The following is a 20,732-nucleotide window of genomic DNA, read 5'->3' as shown; positions in this document are numbered from 1 at the left end:
TTAATCTGACCCTGCACTTCCAGGAATTTAGAAATCTCATCCTTGACAATGGATTCTAGAATTTTACCAACTACTGAGGTTAGGCTAATCGGCCTGTAATTTTCCATCTTTTGCCTTGATCCTTTCTTAAACAAGTGAGTTACAACAGCAATTTTCCAATCATCTGGGACTTTCCCTGACTCCAGTGACTTTTGAAAGATCACGACCAATGCCTCTGCTATTTCCTCAGCCACCTCCCACAGAACTCTAGGATGTAGCCCATCGGGGCCAGGAGATTTATCAATTTTTAGACCCTTTAGGTTTTCTCGCACTTTCTCTTTTGAAATGCCTACCGTACTCAACTCTGCCCCCTGACTCTCCCTAATTGTTGGCATACTACTCATGTCTTCCACTGTGAAGACTGACGCAAAGTACTTATTGAGTTCTTCAGCTATTCCCTGATCTCCCATTACTAGCCTTCCAGCATCAATTTGGAGTGGCCCAATATCTACTTTGGCCTCTCATTTGTTTCTTGTGTATTGAATGAAGCTTTGACTATCATTTCTAATATTACTAGCTAGCCTACCTTCAAAATGATCTTCTCCTTCCTTGTTGCTCTCTTTGTTATCCTCTGTCTGTTTTAGTAGCCTTCCCAATCTTCTGATTTCCCAGTGCTCTTGGCCACTTTATAGGCTGTCTCTTTTACTTTGATATATTTCCTGACTTCCTTTGTCAGCCATGGCTGTCTAATCCCACCCCAGATAATCTTTGTTTTCTTTGGCATGAACCTCTGTACTCTGTCCTCAGTAACACGTATAAACTCCTGCCATTGTTGGTCTACTGTCTTCCCCGCTAGGCTCTGCTTCCAGTCGATCTTCGTCAATTCCCCTCTCATGCCCCTGTAATTACCTTTATTTAACTGGAATACCATTCCATCCGATTTTGCCTTCTCTCTTTCAAACTGCAGACCGAACTCTCCCATATTATGATCACTGCCTCCTAAGTGTTCCCTTACTTTAAGATCTTTTATAAAGTCTGGCTCAGTGCATAGCACCAAGTCCAGAATAGCCTGTTCCCTTCTGGGCTCCATCACAAGCTGTTCCAAAAAGCCATCCTGCAAACATTCCATGAACTCTTTTTCTTTGGATCCACCAGCAACATTATTCACCCAATCCACCTGCATGTTGAAGTCCCCCATGATCACCGTGACCTTGCCTTTCTGACGTGCCCTATTTATTTCTTGGTGCATCTTGCGCCCCTCATCCTGATCACTGTTAGGAGGTGTGTACATAACTCCCATTATAGTTTTTTTTGCCTTTGTGGTTCCTCAATTCCACCCACATAGACTCCACATCTTCTGACCCTATGTCATTTAGTGCCGTAGATCTCATTCCATTCTTAACGAACAAGGGAACCCCACCCGCTCTGCCCACCTCCCTCTCTTTTCGATATGTTGTGAATCCTTGGATGTTTAACTGCCAGTCCTGAGCTCCCTGCAACCATGTCTCTGTGCTGCCTACCACATCATAATCATTCAAGAGGATTTGTGCTGTTAATTCATCTACTTTGTTGCGAATGCTAAGAGCATTTAGATGAAGTGTCTTAATGCAAGCTTTCTTATCAATATGAGAGAGGTTGGACATGCCAAGATGCCTTAAGTTATCCTTCCTTTTTGCTGTATTCCTAGTCTGCCTCGAGCTTAAATCCTCCTGTACACATGCTATCCTGTTGCTTATCTTTCCATTTAACTCCATACTCCCTGTCTCTTTCACTTTCCCTTCCCCCCGACTCACGAGTTTAAAGTCTGACTGACCACCCTATTCATCTTTTTTGCGAGAACACTGGTTCCAGATCGGTTCAGGTGGAGACTGTCCCGATGGTACAGATCCCCCCCGGTTCCAAAACTGATGCCAATGCCCCATGAAATGGAATCCCTCTTTCCCACACCAATTCCTTCGCCACATGTTTACTTCCCTAACTTTCTTTTCCCTATGCCAATTGGCACGTGGCTCGGGCAGTAATCCAGAGATTATGACCCTTGAGGACCTGTACTTCAATTTCTTTCCTCGTGTTTCATAATCCCTGAGCAGGACCTCTACCCGAGCTTTGCCTATGATGTTAGTCCCAACGTGGACCACAACAACCGGATCTTCCCCCTCCTGCTCCAATATCCTTTCAACCCGGTCGGAGATGTCTCGCACCCTGGCACCGGGCAGGCAACACACCGTGAGGGACGCCCGATGCAGCTTGCACAGGATACTATCTGTCCCTCTAATTATAGAATCCCTGATAACAACTACCTGTCTTTTTGCTCCCCCCCTCTTGAATGACCTTGTGCGCCACGGTGCCATGGTCAGCTGGCTCATCCTGTCCACAGTCCTTTTCCTCAACCGTACAGGGAACAACAATCTCATACCTGTTGCAGGTATCTGTCCAGATATATCTGAAAAGACGCTAATGTGTCTGCGTCTACCAGCTCCGCTGGCACCGCGTTCCAGGCACCCACCACCCTCTGTGTATAGAACTTTCCACGCCTATCTCCCTTAAACTTTCCTCCTCTCACTCTGAACTCATGACCCCTAGTAATTGAGTCCCCCACTCTGGGGAATAAGCTTCTTGCTATCCACCCTGTCTCTCCCCTCATGATTTTGTAGACCTCAATCAGGTACCCCCAATCTCCATCTTTCTCATGAAAATAATCCTAATCTACTCAACCTCTCTTCATAGCTAGCACCCTCCATACCAGGCAACATCCTGGTGAACCTCCGCTGCACCCTGCCCAAAGCGTCCACGTCCTTTTGGTAACGTACACAGTACTCTAAATGTGGCTGAACCAAAGTCTTATACAACAGTACATGACCTGCCAACTCTTGTACTCAGTACCCCGTCCGATGAAGGAAAGCATGCCGTATGCCTTCTTGACCACCCTCTTCACCTGGCTTGCCACCTCCAGGGAACAATGGACCTGAACACCCAGGTCTCTCTGTTCATCAATTTTCCCTAGGACTTTACCATTTACTGTATAGTTCGCCCTTGAATTAGATCTTCCAAAATGCATCACCTCACATTTGCCCGGATCGAACTCCATCTGCCATTTATCTGCCACACTCTGCAGTCTATCTATATTCTGCTGTAATCTCTGACAGTCCCCCTCACTATCTGCTGCTCCACCAATCTTCGTGTCATCTGCAAACTTGCTGATCAGACCACCTACACCTTCCTCCAAATCATTTACGTATATCACAAACAACAGTGGTCCCAGCACAGAACCTTGTGGAACACCACTGGTCACAGGTCTCCAATTTGAGAAACTCCTTACTACCGCTACTCTCTGTCTCCTGTTGCCAAGCCCATTTTTTTTTTATCCATCGAGCGAGCACACCCTGGACCCCATGCGACTTCACTTTCTCCATCAGCCTGCCATGGGGAACCTTATCAAACACCTTACTGAAGTCCATGTAAATGACATCGACAGCCTTTCCCTTTCAATCAACTTTGTCACGTCGTCAAAGAATTCTATTAAGTTGGTTAGACATGACCTTCCCTGCACAAAACCATGTTGCCTATCACTGACAAGCTGATTTGCTTCCAAATGGGAACAGATCCTATCCCTCAGTATCTTCTCCAGTAGCTTCCCGACCACTGACGTCAGGCTCACTGGTCAATAATTACCTGGGTTATCCTTGCTAACCTTCTTAAACAAGGCGACAACATGAGCAAGTCTCCAGTCCTCCGGGACCTCACCCGTGTCTAAGGATGCTGCAAAGATATCTGTTAAGGCCCCGGCTATTTCCTGTCTCGCTTCCCTCAATAACCTGGTATAGATCCCCACCTTAATGCCTTTTTGGAGACCCAACACTTCATCCTTCCTTGTGTCAACTTGACCTGGAGTAAGCAAACATCTATCCCTCACATCACCATCTGTCATGTCCCTCCCCTTGATGAATACCGATGCAAAGTATTTGTTAAGAATGTCAAGATAATACAATGTGAGGCTGGATGAACACAGCAGGCCAAGCAGCATCTCAGGAGCTTTTGTGCTCCTGAGATGCTGCTTGGCCTGCTATGTTCATCCAGCCTCACATTGTATTATCTTGGAATTCTCCAGCATCTGCAGTTCCCATTATCTCTGTTAAGAATGTCACCCATTTTCTCTGACTCAGTGCATAACGTTGCTTCTTTGTCCTTAAGTGGGCCAATCCTTCCTCTAGTTACCCTCTTGCTCTTTATATATGAATAAAAGGCTTTGGGATTTTCCTTAACCATGTTTGCCAGCAATATCTCATGTCTTCTCTTAGCCCTCTTCATCCCTCGTTTCAGATGCGCTCGAAATTCCCCGTGTTCTTCCAAAGATTCATCTCTCTTCAGTCGCCTGGACCTAATCTATGCTTCCTTTTTCCTCTTGGCTAGTCTCACAATTTCATCTGTCACCCATGGTTCCCTCATCTTGCCTTTTCTGTTCCTCATTTTCACAGGAACATGTCCTGCACGCTAATCAAACTCTCTTTAAAAGCCTCCCACATATCAAATGTGGATTTACCTTCAAACAGTTTCTCCCAATCTAAATTCCCCAGATGCTGCCAAATCTTGGTATAGTTGGCCTTCCCCCAGTTTAGAACTCTTCCTTTAGGACCACTGCCATCCTTGTCGATGAGTATTGTAAAACTTAGGGAATTGTGGTCGCTATTTCCAAAGTCACTCCCTGCTGTAATTTCAACCATCTGGCTGGGTTCATTCCCCAGCACCAGGTCCAGTATGGCCCCTTCCCGAGTTGGACTACATACACACTGCTCTTGAAAACCCTCCTGGACACACCTTACAAATCCTGCTCCATCTTGACCCCTAACACTAAGTGAATCCCAGTCAATGTTGGGAAAATTAAAATCTCCCATCACCACCACCCTGTTTCTCCTACACCTTTCCATTATCTGTTTACATATTTGTACCTCTATCTCACGCTCGCTGTTGGGAGGCCTGTAGTACAGCCCCAGCATTGTTACTGCATCCTTCCTATTTCTGAGTTCTACCCATATTGCCTCAATGCTTGAGCCCTCCATGGGGCCCTCCTTCAGTACAGCTGTGATATCGTCTTCGACCAGTATTGCAACTGACATTAAAAAGTAGCAGTAGATCACTGGAAAAGGAGGCTGAAGAATCAGTATGAGGAATGAAGAAATGGAAGAGGAACTGAACAGGTACTTTGTATCAGTCTTCATGGTGGAAAACACCCATCGCATACTAGAACTTTGAGAGTTAGGGGCAGTGGTGAATTTCATAGCCATAACTAAGGAAAAGGTGCTCGGGAAGCAGAAAAGTCTGAAGGTGGACCAATCACCCCTGGACCAGATGGACTGTACTGCAGAGTTCTGAAGGAGATAGCTGAGGAAATTGTTGAGGCATTCGTGGTGATCTTTCAGGAATCACTGGAGATAGGGAGGATCTCAGGGATTTGGAAAATGGCTAAAGCAACACCCCTGTTTATGAAAAGAGAGAGGCAGAAGAAGGGAAATTATAGGCCAGTTATCCTGACCTCAATCATTGGTAAGATTTTAGAGTCCATTATTAAGGATGAGATTGCAGAGACCTTGGAAGTACATGACAAAATCGGGCTGAATCAGCACAGCTTCATCGAGGGGAAGTTATACTTGACAAATCTGTTAGAATTCTTTGAGTAGAAAGTGAGCAAGTTAGACAAAAGGAAGCCAGTGAATGTGATTTGTTTGGATTTCCAGAACGCTGTTGAGAAGGTACCAAATAAGATGAGAGCCCATAGTGTTTTAGCAAGGTACTGCCATAGATAGAGCATTGGCTGACTGTCAGAAGGCAGAGAGTGTAGATAAAGGGGTCTTTTACAGGATGGCAGCTGGTGACTAGTGGAGTCCTGCAGGGATCAGTGTTGGGACCACAACAGTTCACGTAATACCTTAATGATATGTACGAAGCAACTGAGACATTGTTGCTGAGTTTACAGTCGACACAGTGACAGATGGAGGGACAGATAGCAGTGAGGAAGTTGAAGAAGGACTTGCATAGGCTCGGAGACTGGGCAAAGAAGTGGCAGACAGAGGCTGTGTGGGACACTGTGAGGTTATGTGCTTTGGTAGGAAAAATGGAGGCGTAGATTATTTTCTAAATGAGAACGGGCATTTGAGGTCTGAAGCACAACTGTCCCTCGTTGCCCTTGAGAAGGTAGCAGTTAGTTTCCTTCTTGAACTGCTGAAAGTACATTTGCTGTTGGTAGATACAATGCCATTAGGGAGGGAATTTTGGATTTTGACCCAGCATGTTACCAGCTGAGCCTGAACATTGTCCAGTTCACTCTGCACAAAATAACCCTTTTTACCCCTGGAATTAACATCATGAACGTTCTGAGAACTGCTGTTGTAAGCATATCCTCGCTTAATAGACCAAAACTGTACACTGTGCTCCTTGAGTGGCGTCACCAATGTCTTGTGTGGAAAGATTTTCACTCCTTCCCTCCTTGAAATAAAGATTTGCACCTCACGTGCCTTCTAAAATACATGCTGTGCATAGAAGCTAAATTTTTGTGCTTCATGTACGCCTTTTGGAAATCCAAATTAACGACATCTGCTAATTTCGCTTCAACGACCCGGTTTGTTGAAGAATTAGAATTCCTTGAAGTAGAAACTCAAATGGATTCACCATATTTTTAAATTTATCCTTTTCACTTAACTTATCAAATCTGCCTGAATATGATCTAAATGGTTTGCTGCTGCCTTCTCAATAATAAATTCTAGCAATTTCCCAATGACAAACTTTAGACGAAGTAAATTCGTACTTCGCTGCATTCTGCTGGGATCTTTCCACAATCTAGAAAAGATTACAGCCAATACATCCATTTGGGCAGCACGGTGACTCAGTGGTTAGCTCTTCAGCCTCACAGCGCCAGGGCCCGGGTTCGACTCCAGCCTTGGGTAACTGTCTGTGCGGAGTTTGCACATTCTCCCTGTGTCTGCATGGGTTTGCTCCATGTGCTCCAATTTCCTCCCGCAGTCCAAAGATGTGCAGGCTAGGTGGATCGGCCATGCTGAATTGCCCATCGTGTTCAGTGGTGTTTGGGTTATAGGGGTGGGGTGGGATGCTGCAAGGGGCGATGTGGACTTGTTGGGCTGTCGGACCTGTTTCCACACTGTAGGGAACCTAATTTAATCTCATCTCTGCAGTCAACTCTTATAATCCTCCATGTTATCATCTAATTTAGTCTGAAGGGATGCCTGAGAACTAACGAAGTGAGGGAACAGGTTTTATGTCTGTATTAATTGAGGATGAATTGAGTGTGAGTTGGTTGTATAAATATGGGAGCTAGTAATTAGGGGTTGAAGTTTATGGAGTATTATTAAAAGAAATAAAGCTCTGATGGTACGATGTGGGGTTGGACTCTTTGCATACCTGGGATCCAAGTCTTTAGGTCCCAGGGAACCTGTTAACTTCATCTTCTCAGTTTTCCTCAATGTTTCCTTGAGGATTTCCTTCTCCCTTTCGCTCCCTACTTTTCGCCCATTGATATTTTTTGTATGTTTTCTACTGTGAAATCAGATAGAAAATATTGGTTCAAAGCTTGTGCCATTACCCTCATTTCCCATCATGAATTCCCCAGTCTCACCCTCTCATGAGCCATTATTCACTGTCTTTACTCTTTTCCTTTTGATACACTTGTGGAAGCCTTTACTGTATTTATATTAATGTCTCCCTCATTATTACTTTGGTCATCTTTTGTTCACATCTGAAATATTTCCAGTTCCACAATTTTCCAATCTTTCTTTCAATTTATACTATCTTTAACTTTCTTAGATAGCAACAGATGGCACCATGGTGCATTCTAGCTGTACATCCTTTCATTCTAAATTGACAATATTTTTGTTCAGAGTTATGAAATATCCCCTGAAACATCTGCCATTGTTTCTCTATGGTCTTACCTTTTAAACTATTTTCCCAGTTCAACTCTGCCTTTATACTCCTGAATTATCTTCAATGAAAGTTTAAGATATTAAACAGTTTCAGACCGAATTCTCAACCTCGACCTTGATGTAAAATTCTACCACATCCTGATCATTCTTACCCAGAGAATCCTGTACTATGTTATGGTTGATGAGTTGTATCTCAAAACATACTACCAGGTCTAAAATATCTTAATCCCTGCTTGGTTCCAGTGGTACAGTTTTAAGACTCCAAATGCATTCTGTGAATATATCCTGAGGGGTAGATAACTGCTCTTAACATCAAGGTGCCGTTCAACCAAATATGACATCAAGGAGCCGTCGCAAAGCTGCAGTCAGTAAGAATCAGGTGAAAAACCCTCTGCTGGCTGGAACCTTACCATAAAGGAAGTGGTTGTGGTTGTTGGAAGTCAGTTGCCCCAACTCCAAAGCATCGCTGCGGGGGTTACGTAAATTTGTGCCCTGAGCTCAACCATCTTCAACTATTTGATCAAATGCCATCCCTCCGTCAGAATGCCATACGTGGGGATGTTCTCAGTTGATTGTGCCATGTTCAGCACCACTCATAGCTCCTCAGATGCTGAAGTAGTCCATGTCCACGGAACATAAGTGATGAGAAGCAAGTGGTAGTTGTGCTGTGCAACTTACGGGCAATGAACGTCACCATTAAGGAGAATCTAACCATTGCCCCATGACTTACACTCCTTTACTGCCAATATGCTGAGGCTTATCAGGTTTCCAGAAACTGAACTGGACCAAACTTATAATTATTGTGACGACAAGAGCAGGTCAGAGGTTAAGAATTCTGCAGTGAATAATGAGCCCCCTACCTACACAAAGCCTGTCCACCATCTATAAAGCCCAAGTCAGGAATGTAATCTCCACTGGTCAGGACTGGTGCAGCTCCATCAACACTCAGGAAGCTTGAATCATATGGGACAAAGCAGCCTGTTGGATTGGTACCCCACCCACCACCTTCAACATCTGTTCTATCATCACTAATGCATAATTAGTGCCCCATGCAAGTTTCCCTCCAAGCCACACACACTATCCTGACTCGGAACGATATCACTGTTCATTAATAGTCATTGAGTTAAGATTCTGGAGCTTCTTTCTGAACAGCACTGCTCTAAGGACTGCAGTTATTCAAGAAGGCAGCTCACCACCACCTTCTCCAGGGTAATTGGGCTTAGCCAGCAACATCCACATCCCATGAATAAAAAAGAATCTTCCAGACTACCTGTGCCAATTGAATTCACAGTTTATTGTAACATCTTTCTGACAAGATCCCATTACTTCTTGGTCTATAGCCTCTCTGCTATCCTGGACTGTATCTTCTGTCAGGGGATCTATGAATCTGAAACTGTCACAGCCGTGACTTCTTTCCTTTGCTGCTCCTTATCTCTACCCAAACTGATTCTATATTTTGCCTGGGAGCCAGTTAGCTCAGTTGGCTGGTTTGTAATTCAGAATGATACCAACAGCATGGGATACTACACTGTCTGAAGTTACAATGAAGGAGTCTCCTTCTCAACCTGTCTCCTCATCTGAGGTGTGGTAACCTTCAATTTAAACCACCTCCAGATATCTCTCTTGACTGTGAGAGCAGCCCTGTGGTCCCATCTGGGACTAGAGTGACTTTGAATCTCCAAACCAAGATAATTTCTCACCAATGTATTGATCTCATCTTTGACACAGTACAGAAAACCAAAAAAATTAAACCCAATGAGATGAATTTTGGATCACTGGATTACATGGCAAAATTGGACAAAAAAATGCACTATTGTTAAAATAATTAGCAGTTCAACCAGAAAGGCCACTAATGTGAATCCTGGATCTGTGTATCATTTGAAATGACTTAATTGTATAGTTCTAGTATTTGGCCACAAGATGGAGAATTCTTCTCAGGTGATGTTGTAGCCAGAAGATAGAAAGATGACAAAAATGTTTGGAGAGATATGGGCCAAGCACAGGCAGGTGGAACTAGTTCAGTTTGGGATTGTGATCAGCATAGACTGGTTGGACCAAAGGATCTGTTTTCATGCTGTCTGACTCTATGAAACTGAAGCTTAATAGTCTGAAACTCACATTCAGACATATCTAACTTTATCATAATCTTACAGAAAGATAGCCGACTTTATCCCTCAGAGTTGCAGACTCTTCAATTTTACATCTTCAAAGACATTTAGCAGGGAGAGCATGGATTATCGAGTGAGTTGAGTCGATTGGTTCATTGTTAATTCTGAACTAAATTTGATTTATTTTACATTTTTAGACAACATCAGGTGAAGATGTGCGTGATTTCACCAAGGTGCTGAAAAATAAGTTCAGATCAAAGAAATACTTGGCCAAGCATCCTCGTTTGGGTTATTTCCCAGTACAAACAGTCCTAGAAGGTGAGAACCTTGAGATGTAAGTTTATTGATGTGAGATTTACTAATGTATCAATGCCCATTTGGGAGTTGACAAATATTGCAGCATTATTCATTCTGCAGCTTAGCAGGAGAGTGAGGTTGTCCATTTGCGCATATGTCAGACATACACAATACAAAAACAAGGGGGGCTTAATGATATCATTGGTCCTCTCGCCTTCAAAACAGTGTAGTTACTCAGAGAGTGCATCTGCTGAGGACTTGTTGATACTGTCACTAACGTGCAACCTTCCTTGATATCTTTCTCTGTCCTCCAGTTCTGTCTTTAAAAACGACAATCAATTCCCCGCTCCTCAAAAGAAAAGAACCTTTGGCTGAACAGAGAACAAAGAACAGTACAGGCCCTTCGGCCCACGATGTTGTGCCGACCTATTATCCCACTAAGATCAAGCTACCCTGCATACCCTTCATTTTACTGTCCTTCATGTGCCTATCCAAGAGTCGCTTAAAAGTCTCTAAATGTATCTGACTCCATTACCACTGCCAGCAGTGCATTCCACACACCCGCCACTCTCTGTGTAAAGAACTTAGCTCTGACATCTCCCCTCCTCCTTCCTCCAGTCACCTTAAAATTTCTCCCCCTCGTAATAGTCATTTCTGCTCTGGGAAAAAATCTCTGACTATCCACTCCAGCTATGCCTCTCATCATCTTGTGTACCTCAATCAAGTCACCTCTCATTCTTCTTTGCTCCAATGAAAAAAGTCCTCGCCCCCGAACCCTTTCTCCTAAGACCTGCCATCCATTCCATGCAGCATCCTGCTAACTCTCTTCTACACCCTCACTAAAGCTTCCACATCCTCCCTGTAATGAAGCAACCAGAACTGAAGGCAATATTCCAAGCGCTGCTCCATCCCCACGAACTAATGCTCGATTCCAAATCCCTTTCCTCTTGATGCTTTAAATTCATTGCTGTCTTTCGTGTAATTTCATATTTGAATTCACTGGATCAACTTGCCCCTGCATTCCTGAGACGGTCACAGTGACTTCCCCCCGGCAGTCCTGTCCCGCTCACAGTGACTTCTACCAGCAGTCCTGATCCGCCCGAAGTGACTTCTCCCCGCAGCCCTGACCCGCTCACAGGGACTGGCCCCCGCAGCCCTGACCCGCTCACAGACTGGCCCTTGCAGCCCTGACCTGCTCACAGGGACTGGACCCCGCAGCCCTGACCCGTTGAGAGGGACTGGCCCCCGCAGCCGTGTCCCGCTCACAGGGACATGCCCCCGCAGCCCAGACCCGCTCGCATCGACATGCCCCCCGCAGTCCTCTCCTGCTCACAGCGACTTGCCCCCCGCAGTCCAGTCCCGCTCACCGCCTACTGCACCCCGCAAACCTTTCCCGCTCACTGAGACTGGGCCCCGAAGCCCTGTCCCGCTCACAGCGTACTTCCCCCCGCAGCCGTGTCCTGCTCACAGCGTACTGCCCCCCGCAGCCGTATCCCGCTCACAGCGTACTGCCACCCGCAGCCGTGTCCTGCTCACCGCGTACTGCCCCCCGCAGCCATGTCCCGCTCACAGGGACAGGCCCCCGTAGCCCTGACCCGCTCACAGGGACTGGCCCCCGCAGCACTGACCCGCTCACAGGGACTGAACCCCGCAGCCGTGTCCCGCTCACAGGGACATGCCCCCGCAGCCCAGACCCGCTCGCATCGACTTGCCCCCCGCAGTCCTCTCCTGCTCACAGCGACTTGCCCCCCGCAGTCCAGTCCCGCTCACCGCCTACTGCACCCCGCAAACCTTTCCCGCTCACTGGGACTGGGCCCTGCAGCCCTGTCCCGCTCATCGGGACTGGCCCCCGCTGCACTGACCCGCCCACAGGGACTGGCCTCTGCAGCCCTGACCCGCTCACAGGGACTGGTCCCCGCAGCCGTGTCCTGCTCACCGCGTACTGCCCCCCGCAGCCATGTCCCGCTCACAGGGACAGGCCCCCGTAGCCCTGACCCGCTCACAGGGACTGGCCCCCGCAGCACTGACCCGCTCACAGGGACTGAACCCCGCAGCCGTGTCCCGCTCACAGGGACTGGACCCCGCAGCCCTGACCCGTTGAGAGGGACTGGCCCCCGCAGCCGTGTCCCGCTCACAGGGACATGCCCCCGCAGCCCAGACCCGCTCGCATCGACTTGCCCCCCGCAGTCCTCTCCTGCTCACAGCGACTTGCCCCCCGCAGTCCAGTCCCGCTCACCGCCTACTGCACCCCGCAAACCTTTCCCGCTCACTGGGACTGGGCCCTGCAGCCCTGTCCCGCTCATCGGGACTGGCCCCCGCTGCACTGACCCGCCCACAGGGACTGGCCTCTGCAGCCCTGACCCGCTCACAGGGACTGGTCCCCGCAGCCGTGTCCTGCTCACCGCGTACTGCCACCCGCAGCCATGTCCCGCTCACAGCGGACTGGGCCCCGCAGCCCTTTCCCGCTCACAGGGACTGGCCCCCGTCGCCCTGACCCGCTCACAGCGACTTGCCCCCCGCAGTCCTAACCCGCTCACAGCGACTTGCCCCCCGCAGTCCTGTCCCGCTCACCGCGTACTGCCCCCCACAGCCCTGTCCCGCTCAAAGGGACTGGGCCCCGCAGTGCTGTCCCGCTCACAGGGACTGACCCCTGCGGCCCTGACTCGCTCACAGGGACTGGCCCCCGCAGCCCTGACCCGCTCACAGGGACTGGCCCCCGCAGCCCTGACCCGCTCACAGGGACTGGCCCCCGATCCCTGACCCGCTCACAGCGAATTGCCCCCTGCAGTCCTGTCGCGCTCAGTGGGACTGGCCCCCGCAGCCCTGTCCCGCTGACAGGGACTGACCCCCGCAGCCCTGTCCCGCTGACAGGGATTTGCCCCTGCAGCCCTGACCCGCTCACTGTGACTTGCCCCCGCAGCCCTGACCTGCTCACAGCGACTTGCCCCTCCTTCCTGACCTGCTCACAGGCACTTGTTCCCTCCGTCGTAACCCGCTCACAACGACTTGTCCCCTCTGTCCTGACCCGCTGACAGCGTCTTGCCTCCCATTCCTCTTAGACAGGTCACCCCTTGCTCAGAAACGGTCCCAATTATCCATGAACCAGAAACCCTGCCCCCTGTGCCAGCTCCTTAACCATGCATTCATCTCACCTATCTTTCTATGACTTAGCTCACTAAGATGTGGCACTCATGGCAACCCATAAATTATTACCCTCTCGGTCCTGCCTTTCAGCCTCTTTGCTAACTCCTTGCACATAGTCCGCAGAATGTCATCCCTCTTTCTGCCGATGTCATTGGTACCAACGTGCACCGTGGCCTCTGGCTGCTCACCCTCCCCTTTTAGAATTTGTTGCAACCACTCAGAGATGTCCTTGACCTTGCACCAGGGAAGCAACACGCAGCCCTGGTGTCTCAAATGTGGCAACAGAATCTATGCCCCCAACGAATGAGTCTCCAACCACACTCGCTCACTTGGATTTGCCTTACTCTGTCCCACAGCAGGGTGGTTTGCACTATGGACCTGGCTACTGCTGATTATATAACTGACCCAGTTTAGTTTTAGATCAGTGTTAACCTTGGTTTAGTGGATAGCCAAGCACCTCAGTAGTCTACAATACAGGAGAAATGCATTCTTAAGCTGACAGATTCTGTGACAGTCAAGGACAAGCACTGAATTGTTCTGACCTCATTTCCAACACCTGGCCCGTAGCCTTGCATGGCTTGGATTGCACTTGCACATTTAAAAAAAAATAAATGTAACGATGATGTGAGGGTAAGGACATGGAATTTTTTTGATCTGGCCATATTCTCTCTTGTTGGAGCTGATTGCTGCTTAGCACTTGTATGGTGCAAATGTAACTTATCCTTTCTCAGGCCAAGCCTGATCGTTGTCCAATTCTCACTGTATTTTCTCATCGTTGACTTAATGTTGGTTCGGCCCAACAGTGTTGTACATACCCTGCCTATTCTGAAACTCTGTCACTTAATATTAAGTCTAATAAAGACAAGTATCCAATCTGCCTTCCAAACCACTTCAACGACCTGGTCCATTACATTGTGGGATCAACAGGCATACACATCAAGATCCTGAGATCCCTCTGAACATTGGTGCTTGTGAGGTCCCTATGATTCATCATGGGCTCCAAGATCTGATTGTGCTGTGTCACCTCATCCTTATCCCGTTTGTCCTAACATGAAATAATGTTCTCAAACGCTTCTCAAAAATTATTCCCAATCCTACTTTTTGTAATCATGATACAAGTGAGCATAAAACTTGGAACACGACGGCAACAGGAATGTGCCCTTTGGCCCACCATGTTGGGCCAAACATGACAACAAATGAAAAAATCCCTTCTGCCTGTCCTTGATCCATAGTCCTCCATTCCTTGCATATTCGTGCACGGAACTAAAAGTCCCTTTTAAATGCTTTCATCGTATCTGCATCCACTACCACCCCGGGCAATGTATTCCACACTTTTAACATGCTCAGTGTGAAATATTTGCCCCTCACATCTCTTTTGAACTTCCCCCCTCTCAGCGTAAATGCATGCCCCCTAATAGTGGACACTTCAACTCCGGGGGAGAAGTTTTCTGACCGTTAGCTGTATTGAAATATCTCCTATTTTTATAGACTTCTATCAAGCCTGCCCTCAGCTTCTACTGCCCCAGAGAAAACGAAGAGTTTTTCCAGCTCCTCCCTCTCGTTCATACCCTCTATTCCAGTCAGCATGCTGGTAAATCTTTTCTGCACCCTGTCCAAAGCCTGCACATCGTAAGTGTAATGTGGCGGCCAGAATTGGATGCAATACTTTGTGTGGTCTCAACAAAGTCTTGTAAAGCTGCAGTGTGACATCCTGACTCTTGCACTGAGTTCCCCTATGAATAAAGGCAAGCATGCGATATGCCTTCTTGACCACCCTATCTACTTGTGTGGCTACTGTCAGGGAGTTATGGTCTAGGACCCCAAGATCCCTCTGGACATCACTGCTGTTTGGCGTTCTGCCATTAACTGTGTATCCCTTTCCTTAACACTTGGTCTCCTAAAATGTAACACCTCATGCCTGCCCAGATTAAATTCCATCGGCCATTTCTCCGCTCGTGTTTGCAATTGGTCTGTATCTTGCTTTGTCCTTTGACAACCTTCCATGCTGTCCACAAGTCCACTGGTCCTTATATCATCTGCAAACTTAGTAATCCCCAATCTACATTTGCCACCAAGTCATTTACATATATCACAAACAGCAGAAGTCACATCGATGCGGAACACCACTCGTCACTGAGCTGCAGCCAGAAAAACAGCTTTCCACCACTGAGACGGCAAGAACTGTAGATGCTGGAATCAGAGTTAACCAAGTGTGGAGCTGGAGGAACGCAGCAGGTCAGGCAGCATCAGAGGAACAGGAAAGCTGACATTGTTGATGCTGCCTGGCCTGCTGTGTTCCTCCAGCCCTATACTGTGTGATCTTTGTTAGCCTTCCACCGCGACCGTCTGCCTTATATGGGCAGGCCAAGTCACCATGGATCTCATGGATCTTAATCTTCTGGATGAGCATACCATGAGGGACCTTGTTGAAAACGTTCGTAAAATCCATGTATATGCTATCAACTGTTCTACCCGAATTGATCACCCTTGTCACCTCCTTGAAAACTTCAACTGACTTGGTAAGACATAACCTGCCCCGCATAATGCCATGCTGGCTGTCCCTTATTAGCCCATACCTTTGAGACATGAGACACTCACCAGTCTGTAGTTTCCTGGAAAGTCCCTGTTTTCCTGCTTGAACAGAGGAACGACTTTGTCCACTCACCAGTCTCCGCAACCCCTCCAGTGCCTGGCAAGGATATCAGATCCTGTTGAAAGTGGTGTGTTGATGCATTTGTGTCATGATTGTGTTTTGTTTGAGCCCTAACATTGAAAGCAGTGTAAGAATGTCTTTGTGCAGCAGGCGAGGTGTGATGAGACTGAGCCTTCATACAATTGCAAGATGTTGAAAATTTGCCATTATTTATGAAAACAGTGATAAATTTCCATGATCAACATTTCTGTTACACTGCGATGATTATCCCGTGGCATGTAAAATCAGAAAGATACGATAAAATGAGACTGGGTCATATGCAGGGAGAATGTTTGCCTTTCATGTCTATAGAAGTAGTGAAATATTTCCATGAAGCTAAAAGTCACTTTTCCGTTCATTGAAGGACACAATCATCGCCTTGGAAGCTTCATCACGATACTACTTTGCATTTCTGAAGAGGGAAGAAGAAATCAACATGCAAATTCAATTCCATGGTTTTGGAAGTCCCTTTGAGAACACGATTCATTTGCGCCGGCATAATGCTCTGACCAAGAAAGAATTGAAGGTGAGTTTGTAGTTTGGAAGATCGCAGCAATTTATGCATCAACTTCTTCATCGATAATGTTCCATTGCTTTCAAACTGCATTTTCCTCTCTGCAAGATAATAACTGTTCGAACAAGCAACAGCATCGGTAGATGGTCTATGGGGAATGCAATGTTACAAAACCCGATCCATTCAACAACATATTTCAGATAAGTCAACAAATTAAATATTCCAGCACAGGATAAAACAAGGAGGATGAGAATGAGGAGGCAATAGCTCTGATGACAAAAGAACAGAAATTTACCTTTATCCATTCGAGCAAAAAAGCAGGCACACAAAGAAATAATCATCTAAGAATGCACGTGTGCAACGGAGGCTACAGGGGGACTAAGAATGCCGAATTGTTGTCATGCGTATTGCTGAAAGGATGATTGAAACAGAATCTGTGGTAAATTTGTTGAAATACAGATGATGCATCTCAGGATGTTGGAGGAAGAACATTTATGGACTGAGGCAAATTGTATTGCCCTTTTCAGGAGTTATTAGGTTCATAATGAATTGAAAGACTTCCTTCTGTGCTGAAAGCTTTAGTTTAGTTGCAGCTGAATCACAATTTCTGTTCGTGGTAGTATTTAGCAAACTGTTAAAAGTGAATGTCACTGCACAGAATTCCAAATATGACTCCAATCAGTAGAGAAAATATCCAAGGGGATATGTATCCTCTCATGTTGAACAGCGCAGCTACAGATACAATGGAGGCACTGATGATAATCTTCCAAGAATCCTTAGATTGTGGAAAATTCTCAGAGGATTGAAAGATTGTGAACAGAACACCATTATTACAAAGATACTTGGACAAAGTAGTAAGCATGTATTGCCAATTTAGGTCAACCTGGGTAGATGTTCATGCCTGCAATGAAAGATGAAATAACAGGGTACTTAGTGTGCTATAACATCCTACAGAGTTAACATCCTTTTATAAAGGGGAAATAATACTTGACAAACTTGCTACAGTGCTTTGAGAAGGAAACAAACATTACTGATGAAGGACCACCAGTTGATGTCGTACATTGAGATTTCAAAAAAGCATTTGATAAGGTGCAGCTCATAAGGTGTCTCAAAAGAAAAGAGCCCATGTGTTCAAGGGTAGTATGTTCGGATGGACAGAGGACTGCATCGTAAATAGAAGTAGAGACGTAGCAGCAGGATGGTAACTTACAAGTCATGTACGGCCACAGAGCGAATGCTGCGGAGGCCGAACACCTCATGTTGACTGGGTTGATTTGAGAAATGGCAGAGGGGATTGCTATGCTTATGAAAGTTGGGCAGGCAGGGACTACATTCATTGGCGTTTATAAGATTGAAAAAAATCTTATTTTTTCAACATGTAAGATTCTTAAGAGGCTTGATAGTGTATATCCGTAGAGATTACTCTCATTTGTGAAAGATTTTACGACCAGAGGCCACATTTTCAAATTGGTTGCCCATGAATTCAGGGAAGAATTACTTCTTTCAGGTTGTAGCAATTTATTGAACACTTTAGCCAAGAAGATTTTAGAGGTAATGCCATTAATCATATGCTAGGCTGTAACGGCCAGGTTAATTTTTAAATCAAGAAACAATGATCATGAGAAAAGGGTCTCGGCCTGAAACGTCAGCTTTTGTGCTCCTGAGATGCTGCTTGGCCTGCTGTGTTCATCCAGCTCCACACTTTGTTATCTTGGATTCTGAAGCATCTGCAGTTCCCATTATCTCCGATATAAATGGACAGAGATGCCAGGGTTGGCTTGTCGGTAAGAAATGAGGTCGCTCTTGTGCTTGTTTATGAATGACTTGGAGGAAAGAGGTGCATGTGCTGTGGCTAAATTTGTAGATGACTGAAAAAATATTTAGAAAGACAAGGCATGGCACAGAAACAGAGATTTACCAGGATGTTACTTGGATCGGAATGTATTAGCTATTAGGAGGGTTTGGTGGAAATGCTGTGTCATGATAAATGTAATGAGATCAACCATGATCTCACCGAATGATGGAGGAATATTCAATGGGCCAAATGACTTTTTTTGTGAGCCTTCTTGTTTGACAATGCATTCATGAAGGTGTTTTTTTTCTCTCTCTTGGATAAGATGTGAAAATGAAATGTATCCGAGATAATGGGAACTGCAGATGCTGGAGAATCCAAGACCACAAAATGTGAGGCTGGATGAACACAGCAGGCCAAGCAGCATCTCAGGAGCACAAAAGTGCTCCTGAGATGCTGCTTGGCCTGCTGTGTTCATCCAGCCTCACATTTTGTTGTCATGAAATGTATACACTTCCTTTTCATCTGGGAATAAATAATTGTTCTGAACGATTTCCATTGACTAATAGCAATCTGACAAGCTTCGCAATGTAAAGAGATTTTTAGCTTCTTTTTAATTGTAAAGGTATTCTTTGGAATTAATTTGGCATATATTATTTGCATCTCAGGAAGTATGTTCATCACTGCATCTCAAAAAGTGCTCTGGTGTATGACAGCAGCTTTTTAAAGATCACTTCAATGGTTGTGATTTTGAGTTGCCATAACACACATTAAATTACACTGTTGGCCAATCTGTCCATGATTATTTCATTATCTTATGCTTCAAACAGACAAGGAAATATTGGTGATGCAATGAAGTGTTTGACTCTCAAATATAATTGCTGTTATAGTTTCCACTTGGAAGAAAGATTCACATCAAATTGACTGGTCAAGGAAATGGGACACTGACTGTGAGTACTTTGAATGTTCGAGTTATTCCTAAAATGAAAGTTATGACCTTGATGATTTCTCTTTCATGCAGATATGAAGAGACTCTTTCAAAATATCCTCTAGGTTAGTGGTTCAGGCATAAAAGTGTAATATGTATATTTATGTATATACATGTACATGCGTAATCTGATCAGAAAATGACTATAAAACACTTGTTGCATGGTGAGAATGAGTTATCCAGATGGTAAGACCTGCCAATGTTGGTGTCTGAGATAACACATTGTGGAGCTGGAGGAACACAGCAGGGCAGGCAGCATCAGAGGCTCAAGAAAGTTGGGGTTTTGGGTCAGGACCCTTCCTGAGAAATGGAGGGTGGAAGGGAGCTCAGAAACAACTAGTGTGGTGGGGGAGGAGGTGCTGGGGAAGGTAGGTGGGATGGTAATAAGTGAGTACTATCCAGATTGGAACAGATTTTCCCCAGGGGGTATTGAGTACGAATTCCAAATCACTCTCAAAATCTTAGTGACTGTTAACATTGATGTTTTTTGTCTGTGTGTTTCAGTAATTGCATGACAGTTGAATGGTTCGTTGAGAGTGAGGAACCTATGGACTCACACACACCAAGATGGAATTTAGTTCGAAGAGTGACTTCAAAATAGTTGCTTGCTTTTAAAATCTTGACCGTTTTTGCTGTCCAGTTGAATGAATTTAGCTTCATACTGCTTCAATAGGAATTAGTGTTTAAGAGGAACATATTTGTGAAACTTACAGTTCCGTAAGTTTTAGCATAAACTGGTGCAGCCTTTCGGTGCAAAAAGGCTCACCTCTCCATTAATACCGAAGGAAAATTGGAGTTTAAAAGTAAGTTCACCCGCTGTCAGGGAATGAAATGTTAATGTTGACTCAAACATAATTTTTAAAAAAGTCATATATTTGTGTAACACTGAACTCAAATTAAAATTTGGATATGCTAGTTTTACAGATGGTTGGATATTGAATTCATTTTAAATGAGGGTGAAGATCACTTTAAATCCAGCATATTTGTGAAGAAAAGAAATAGCGTGTCAAATAAAATTAACTGCATGACTCTTCATAGCCCTATCTGTCGAATTTCATTCTGAACTATGAGACAGTTGTGACCCCATACTACCTCAGTGCTCATGGCAAGAGTAAGACTCCTGTTTGACGTGCTGTGCACTGCATGGAATGGCGGCAACATCAGATTCATTGATGCTTGAGAATCAAAAGAATATGACGATAAGATTTAAAATCAAAATCTCATTGAACACTTCAAGGAATGTATTACAGGAAGAGGGGGAAAGCATGTATGACTAATAGAAGGTGGTGG

At 45.6% G+C, this 20,732-nt stretch overlaps 1 protein-coding gene across 2 annotated transcripts in view; it reads left to right on the top strand.

The window, feature by feature from the left end:
• The window catches only part of LOC132207840 (utrophin-like), a 443,018-nt gene that overhangs the window by 79,577 nt on the left and 342,709 nt on the right, over positions 1–20,732 (top strand). Inside the window, exons 5-6 of one of the 2 annotated variants that reach the window (XM_059643683.1) lie at positions 10,213–10,333; positions 16,513–16,639. In XM_059643683.1, coding sequence (XP_059499666.1) covers positions 10,213–10,333; positions 16,513–16,622 — 231 coding nt within the window. In that variant the 3' untranslated portion in view covers positions 16,623–16,639. Of the gene's footprint in view, positions 1–10,212; positions 10,334–16,512; positions 16,640–20,732 lie in introns of those variants that run through there. The other variant, XM_059643682.1, reaches the window with a different exon arrangement.

This window comes from Stegostoma tigrinum, unplaced genomic scaffold (assembly GCF_030684315.1).
Source record: "Stegostoma tigrinum isolate sSteTig4 unplaced genomic scaffold, sSteTig4.hap1 scaffold_176, whole genome shotgun sequence".
Classification (NCBI taxonomy): Eukaryota; Metazoa; Chordata; class Chondrichthyes; order Orectolobiformes; family Stegostomatidae; genus Stegostoma; species Stegostoma tigrinum.
Note: the sequence above shows the minus strand (reverse complement) of the source record. Positions and strands in the feature narration are given on the sequence as shown.